The sequence below is a fragment of the Dermacentor andersoni genome, chromosome 9, assembly GCF_023375885.2.
Source record: "Dermacentor andersoni chromosome 9, qqDerAnde1_hic_scaffold, whole genome shotgun sequence".
Taxonomy (NCBI): domain Eukaryota; kingdom Metazoa; phylum Arthropoda; class Arachnida; order Ixodida; family Ixodidae; genus Dermacentor; species Dermacentor andersoni.
This window is the reverse complement of record NC_092822.1, coordinates 138,993,882-139,002,180: the sequence shown is the minus strand read 5'-3', so window position 1 is coordinate 139,002,180 and position 8,299 is coordinate 138,993,882. Positions and strand designations below refer to the sequence as shown.

General features: G+C 48.7%; 1 protein-coding gene across 1 annotated transcript; it reads right to left on the bottom strand.

The window, feature by feature from the left end:
* Positions 1-1,403: 1,403 nt before the first annotated feature.
* Positions 1,404-2,927, bottom strand: LOC140213365 (uncharacterized). Its single transcript, XM_072284613.1, has one exon. It carries the CDS (start codon positions 2,925-2,927, stop codon positions 1,404-1,406), a length of 1,524 nt encoding a protein of 507 aa, XP_072140714.1.
* Positions 2,928-8,299: the final 5,372 nt, after the last annotated feature.

Genomic DNA, 8,299 nt, shown 5'->3' with positions numbered 1-8,299 from the left:
GTTGGAGGCTAGGGTCGCCGCTGGAGAGCACGCTCCCCCACTGCTCCGCACTCGGATTTTCTATTTTGTGGAATGCCTTATTCGTATTGCACTCCCATGTGATGTGATAAAGTGTGGGTATTGCGCCACACCACGGGCATGTGTCCCTGTATTGACCTGGGAACATTTTGTATAGTTTATGTAAATTTGGGAAAGTTCCTGTCTGCAGCTTTCGCCAGTAAACTGCCTGTTCTTGAGTGAGTGTATTGTGAGGCGGGGGATATCTGATCCTCGTCCCTCTATGGTAATTTAGTATGTCAAAGTACGTTGGGATCACTGTCATGAAGTCCTCAGGATCTCTGTTTAGGTCCGCTCGGTTTGTATGCTCGCGAGCGATCCTATCTACCCTTTGGTTGCCCTCAATCTCAGTGTGCCCCGGTGCCCAAAAGATGGTGTGTCTAATGCGTTTATTCTGTTGGCCAGCGCGGAGGAAGATTTGGAGCGCTTTTAGACCGATTCTGCCGTTAATGTAGTTTCGGCATGCTTTCTTGGAGTCTGTTAGAATTATAAGGGATCTATTTGTGCGGTAGCCCGCCACAGCTGCTAGAGCAACAGCCATTTCCTCTCCCTCGGTTACCGTACAATCCCGTGCCGACGCGCGAGCGATTTCCCTATAGTCCGAGCCTATTACTGCCGCGACGACTCTTTGTTCTTTTTCCCTTCGTTCTCGAGGATATACCGCGGCGTCCGTGTATACCGTGTTCGCCTTGGTTGCTAGGTATTTTTCTACATACTTTGCCCTAGCGTTCCGCCTGGCTGTGTGTAAATTCGGGTCCATGTTTCTTGGCAGGGACCCTACCTTGATGGTACTGCGATACTCATCGGGTAGGTTTGCCGTTCTTTGTTCTTCCCTTTCAATTTCTTTATGCCCCAGTTTTTTTTAGGAGCTCTCTGCCCGTGGTAGTCTGCTGGAGTCTGAGTAGCTGCGACCCTAATTGTGCTTCTTTGAGCTCCTCGAACGTGTTGTGGAGTCCGAGGGCCAGCAGCTTCTCTGTCGAGGTGTTGGCCGGCAGGTGAAGCGCTGTTTTGAACGCTTTCCTTATGATGGCGTCGGCCTGGTCCCGTTCGCCTTTGTTTGTGTTGTAATATGGGAGGGCATACGTAATCCGGCTGATTATGAGGCTCTTAACCAACTTGACTGTATCTTCCTCCTTCATGCCACTTCTTTTTTGCGAGACGCGGGTGATCATACGTGCCACCTGTGCCGTCGCTTGCTTGAGTAGAATTATGGTGTGTGTGCAGCGTTCATTGCTCTGCACCCACATTCCCAGAATCCTGACGGCTTCTTTTTGGCTGAGCGAGCCTTGGTTAGTCCAGATGGTGATATCGTCGGCATAAATGGCGTGATGTATGCCGTCGATCTCTTACAGCTTCCGGGCTATCCCAATCATTGCAATGTTGAAAAGGATCGGTGAGATCACGGATCCCTGCGGGGTTCCTTTGTTAGGAGTGTGGAACTTGTCTGTCCGCAGGTCTCCTAACCCCACCGTGGCTGTTCTGTTTGATAGGAACGCTGTCACGTAGCCGTGGATTCTTCGTCCGCTATTGAGATCGTCCAGTCCCTTGAGGATGGCCGCGTGGCTGACGTTGTCGAATGCTCCTTTGACATCGAGTGCCATTATTATGTTTTCTCCGTTGTAGGGGATGTTGCTTATAACCCCCTCTTTAATTTGTAGTAGGACGTCTTGGGTTGATAATTTGGTGCGAAAGCCGAACATACTGTGGGGATACAGATCTTCATCTTCCATGTATTGTTGTAGCCTCCTTGTCACGATTCGCTCGTACAACTTGCCAAGGCACGAAGTGAGTGATGTTGGCCGTAGGTTTTCTACTAGTAGCTTTTTCCCTGGCTTGGGGATCATAACTACTTCCGCATGTTTCCATTCCTCTAGCAGTGTCCCCGCTTCCCAATGTGCGTTGAGGAAGTTCGTCAGCTGTGTGACCGCCTCATCACTTAGGTTGCGGAGTAATGCGTTCCGAATCTTGTCCGCACCTGCTGCTGTGTTCCGGGTCGATGCCTTAACGGCTGCGAAAACTTCCTCCCTGGTGATGGGTCTGTCTAGGTCGGAGTTTTCTTCGCCTCGGTATCTCTCCGTGTACGCTTCGGGTTTATCTTGCCCGTAGCACTTTGCACGGACTTTTTCCAGTAGCTCTTCTTCTGTCCCTTCAAATTGGTGTACTAGTCTTTGGATGGCCTTGTTACTTTCTGACTTGGTCTTGGTTGGGTCCATTAGAGCCTTGAGGATACGCCAGGTCTTTGCGGTGCTGAGGGTTCTATTCAGCGAGTCGCTAAACTTTTGCCAACTTTGTCGTGTGAGTTGGGCTGCGTATTCCTCTGCCTCCTTGGTAACCTCTGCTATCTTCTTCTTTAGCTTCTTATTTAGTCGTTGTTTCTTCCACCTTTTTGTTAGTCCACGCCCTGCCTCCCATAGCCTGAGGAGTCGCGAGTCCACCTCCGGTGTTTGCTCTGACCTTTCGACCTTCTGGGTGTATTGTTGCTGTATTTCCTTAAGTTGTTTGTACCATTCCTCTATGGAAGTTATCGCCCCCTCCATGTGCTTGCATTCTTTGCGAAAAGCGTTCCAGTCCGTTATTTTGGCTGTTCCTATCTTGCGCTTGATGTTCTCTGCTGACACTTGCGTTCTTATATTATAATGGTCGCTACCCAGGTTCTCCAGCAGGTTCTCCCACGTGGCTTGCCTAACTCCCCTGACGTATGTCAGGTCTGGGCATGTGTCGGGACTAACACTGTTGCCTAGGCGCGTTGGATGGTTTGCGTCCGTTAAAAGGGTGCAGCTTGTGATTTCTGCTGCGTCGCCAACTTGCGTTCCCTTCTTAGTGTCTTTTTGATATCCCCAGCTCTGCCCCCTGGCATTAAAGTCACTCATTATAAGCAGGGTGTTGGATTTCGCTAGCTTGCTGGCTCCTATGAAAAGTTTCTGAAAATCCCCGTCATTTTGTCGCGGTGGACTGTATAAGTTTATGATAAAAGTGCTTTTTTGTTTTCCCTTTTTATTTGGAATTATCTCTGTCACGATGTTTTCTATCCGCGTGTCCGGAATTTCATCGTGTGCTATGGCGACTAGTTGTTTACTAATTAAGGTGGCCGTGCGATCTTTTTCTTGGCACGTGTATCCCTTGAGTGTCGGCACGGTGTTTGTCTCCTGCAGCGCGATTATGTCAGGAGGACTTAACTGTGAATTTATGAATTGCTGCAGCGGACCTTGCTTTTTGCGGTAGCCTCTGCAGTTCCACTGCCATATATCTAATGTGTTGTTTCTAGCCATGTTGGTTTATCGTTGATTGTTGTTATACTTTGGTTTTCGGTGCCGAATCTTTTTTCGTGATAGAGTCTATCTCTGGCCTCATTTGTTATCTTTTGCGTATTTTGATTTTTTATGTAGTTGCGAAAGCTTTGATCTTGCATTGCGATCTTTTGTTGCATCAAATTCATTTGCTCCTGCATTTTTTGCATAAAGGATTACATTTGCAATTCTATGGTTCCCTTTTCCGGCTGCTGTGGCTGTTGCTCCATAGCTGGAGGTGGAGTCTGCTGTCGCGGCAGGCTACCCACCCTTTGCTCTCGCAGTTCCCTGATTAGTTCTTTGATTCTCTCCTCTAGTTGTTCTGTTTTCTTCCTACTCTGCTCTAGTTCTCGTCTTAGAGCCTTGTTTTCTTCCCTTAGTAGTTTAAGTTCGTTGTCGTTATTGTTATTGTCCGAGTGCGGAAACAGTGATTTGGGAGGGCCTGCCCCCCAGCTTACCTTAACTCCGCCCTTCTTTTGTTGTTGTTGTGGTTTTGGCTGCTGTTCCCACTGCCCTTTGGCTGCGGGTGGTGGCCGCAGCGGTGGGAAGGAGCTGTCCCTGGAGTGGCTCCGGTCCCGGCTCCGCGTTTGGCTGCGGCCCCGGCTCCGCGAGCGGCTCTGCTCTCCTTCTGAGCTCAGCCACCTGGGACGGCGCCTACGGCTCCGGCTCCGCCCTCGGCTTTTCTGCGAGGCTCGTCCTCGCAGCTCGTCGATGTTCTTGAGGCGCATCCGGCAGTCCCGGGTACCGGCGGCGTGTTCGCCTCCACATACCAGGCACTTTGGTTTGCACTGATGTCCTTCAACTGGGTTGTTTGCTCCGCACTGCCTGCAGGTTCTCGCTCCCGGCGTTGGGCAGACGTCCGAGCGGTGTCATTGCGTGCCGCATACGTAGCAAAACTGTCTGGTTGGTCTGTAGGGGTATGTCTTGTATTCTACTGAGCTGAAGATGACCCACTTGGGAATGATGGGGCCGTCGAAGGAGATTAGCGCAGTCTCCGACTTGCCCAGCATCCTTGCCGCCAGGATCTCCACCCCTTGTGTACGTAGTCGCAGCTTGGATTCCAGTATTTCAGATGGTAATCCTATCGGTAGCCCGTGGATGACCGCCCGCTTTACGTCCCCAGGCATGGCCACGTAAGCGTTTACTTCGTAATTGATGCCGCTGTATGGGAGGTACTTGATCTTCCTGATGACGTCCGCTACTTCTTCCTTGGAAGCACTTGCGATGACGATGTTGGACCCTGGTCGGAGCCTGACCAGGAAGTCTTCTTCCTTGAATTTCATCCCGCAGGCCTCTATGATGGCTTGCGTTGCTTGATATGGTTTCATGTCCTTGATTTTCAGCCCCCCTCTGGGCCGGATGATGATCTTCGCGTCGTCCGTCGGTAGCGGTGGCAGCCTCTGCCGCGGCGCTCCCACCTTTTGTTGTTGTTGTTGCTGCAGCGCTCCCGTCACGCCGTCTTGCGTGACGCCGCTGCCAGCTGTGGCTGCCGGCGTCATCTTGTTATTGTTCTCCGTGGCTTGGGATCCTCTCGTCTTCAAAATGACGTCGCTCTCTGTAGCGCGCTTGAGATTCTTTTTCTGGCGCCTGGAATGGTAGATTTGCCAGTTTTTTTCCCCGTCTTGCTGCCGGCTCGCCTCGCCCGTGGCGTCCTGCTGCATGAGGTCCTCTTCTGCGGCTCCGGTGCCCGCTTCCTCCGTGCTCGAGTGCGTGGTGGCGGGCGCCTCCTCCATATCTTGGAATACTGCCGGGTTTCGGGCCGGCCCGGCCATAAAATTGCTTGTCGCAGGGTTGGTAGCGCCCCGGGGATCCATTTCGGTCGAAGTCTTGTCGCTCCGACCTACTTGGTGCCCGCCCGGGTGTCGGGTGTGGCTAAGCCTAACGCGAGACTTAGCTCCCCGGCCACGTCGGAGATCTTCGAAGTCCGATAAAAAGTCCAAAAATGGGCCTACCGGCTCGAAGGTGGTATCCTCGTGGTCCTGACGATCAGCTGCGTTGATGTTGCCAAAAAATTTGGAGGCCTAATAAAATTGTCCTGTCGAAAACTTCGAAAATTGGCTGAGCCCATGCGACGTGCATCCGCTCGCTTCCGGTAACTTTCCGGTAACGAACGGCACGCGCGTTATCAGAAGGGGCACTCCAAAGGGTGTAAACTGTTCTATGCTGATAACGCGCGTGCCGTTCTTTACTGGAAAGTTCCGGGCTCGCAGCGATAAAGAAAGGAAACGCATCAAGGCAGATGACGATTTTTGTTGTGTGGCAGAAGGGGCACGCCAAAGGGTGTAAACTGTTCTTAGAGTGTATGAAGATGGTGCGTTAAATTAATATTTCCAGAAAGCGATCGCTAAGTCAGTGACTTATGTAAATCACTATATACGCATTCATGCAATAAAGGATGACGCGAATTTCGGTTTCGAATCTGTTTTTTGGAAGCGTAGTAGTTTCGTACAGTTTAGGTTTGACATGCGATCGCGCGTAGACATCGGACGCTATGGCACACTCGTGCCATATGTGCCACCGAAGCCCCGAAGTGCTCTGGCATATACCTTCACATGTAAGTAAACTAATGTATCTCCTTGTTGAGAATATCACGCGAGTAGGCAGCTCTTGTGGTGCATCACAATCCATCTTAAACTTATTGTGCGCAACAAACAGGGACAAAGAATTTTAAGATGAATTTGTTCCAACTAGGCCGACTCGCAGTCTTGCATCACAATCGTTTGGGAAGCGTCACAGTAGAGCATCTTTCTACATGCGGAGCGGTGTTTTTATGTGTAGGTTTCCCTTCAGTAGGAAATTGCTGGACAGGCGGACCAGCGCACCGGAATTGTATTGGCGAAGCCACAAGCAACTCATAGAATCTGTTTAATTGTTGCACTTTGAATAATCATGCTTCTACAAAGGCCACGGCAGAAAAACAGCCTGATGCCGACTATTTCTGTGCTACGAAGTAATCAAGAGGCGAGTGCCTAATGCGGACGAAATCGAGTGCACCGAGACTTAGAACGACAGAAAGCTGAGCTAGTTCGTAAGGATTCATTATGCAAAACAGAGGTGAGGCGTGCAGACAGGACACAAGAGTAGAGAAGTGGACGGCGCTCGTGTTGTCCACTTCGCTGCTCTTGTGTCCTGTCTGCACGCCTCACCTCCGTTTTGCATAACGAGTGCATCAACCCATATGTTAATAGCGTAGGCGTTTTATTAACTGTGCAATATTTTCAACGCTTCCTTGCATGCCATTTCATGTGGCATATCTTTTCTGGTCACAAATTTATGCAGCGAATCTATTTGCATGATCGACTCCGGGCCTGTGGGACCGTTTACTTCCACTTGATGCTGAGTCTTTTACATGTATCCATAAACTGCAGATATGCACATCAGATCCCTGCGAGCATTTTTAAAATTCAATTATTTTAGACAACAGGCACATATGCAATGCTGACATAATCTCAAATACCACTAAGCAGCTGGGACACATTTTTGTTGACCATACTCGCCGGTAAAACAAGTAGATCATGTGGACAGCTCCAGCTCATTTTCCTTAAATAAGTGTGTACAAGGGGTATGCAAAAATAATTTTTTTCTCGCGCACCGATTATTTTGCTGTATAAGCAAGAGAACCCCCCACGTTAGTGTAACGTATCTTGTACATCACACTAATATGTGCTTTAATTTACCAAGTGAGATGAGTTACTTTTATGGATTATTCAGTCAAATCACACTGCAAGCTGCATTCATCAATCTTAAATTGGATTTTGCAAATGTTTAATGAAACATGTTTCCCTTTTATGTAGATATGCAATGGCAAGCCCTTCGGTGTGTTCCAAAGGTAAAATTTAAGCTCTAAATTAAAGAAGACATTTCTAGTCAGAAACAAGCAAAAATGGTGAATGCAGAGTATCGGAAGCCCCAAGGCACAGAAATTATGAGAAGTGTCGAATGGTCGTAGGAAGAGAGTCGTATTTGAAAATGCAAGACTCTTAAGTGGAGGTCAAGCAAGTCAATATAGGTAGAATACTCTGCAAAATTATGCGAGTGACGGGATGTCAAACAATGGGTCAGGAAATGCATTGTTTTTCTGCAAAACAAAAGCTGTTTGCCATTACATAAATCACTTTAGCATCATGAGACTGCTGCTTCATAAATTCAGAAATAAACCAAAAAACAAGACACGCAAAAATAAAAAACAATTTAATGATGCCCTCTCCACACTGGGATAAATAAAAACAAACACATCACATCTAATGTGGACATATCAGACGCCTTGTGAAACACTACAGGAAAAATTCAGTTTCGAGCTATGGCACTTGCCGCATAGATGTGGGGGGCCTTGTACTAATAGTGATAGTTACCACTGCATTTAGAAATTGAAAGCATTCATGCATACAAGGATGATTCTTTATATTTTTGGCTACCACTTCAAATGCCTCCACCAAGTGTTACAATGCTGCACGCAGCCATACTAAGGATCTCGCAGCAACAGCTGCAGGTAAAAAGCAGAAGCAGTCAAAGTGCTGGTGTCTTCTGGACACTGTTTGAAAACTTTTAGGCAAGAAGCAGACATAACAACTGCATTTATTTCCATAATTCCCCATTTGAATGGCCTTTTCTTTTTGCTTAGACAATGCCTACACCTAGCCACAGCAGCTCCCTCATACAGACTCCGCAAGCCAAGAGGCCGCGGAGGCAAATGCAGGTAAGAGGCAAAAAGCAATAGCACTGGTATCGACACTCATCCAATTTCTTTCTTTTTCTTTCGTTAAGGCAGCCAGCACACCTCGAACAACCACCTTGACTGCGAGTGTGTCACCCTAGTCGCCAAGGAAACATTTGAGGGAAAGCGACAGGCAATGTGAACAGCCACTTCTCCATGTAAACGATACTCTTTCCCTCGGATGACTCCTACGCCTCGCCTCGCCAGCACACTTGTGCACAAAGATGCCGCGGAGGCACGT

Coding starts and splice junctions, on each gene's coding strand:
- LOC140213365 (XM_072284613.1), bottom strand. CDS start 2,927: ATGAGTGACTTTAATGCCAGGGGGCAGAGCTGGGGATATCAAAAAGAC.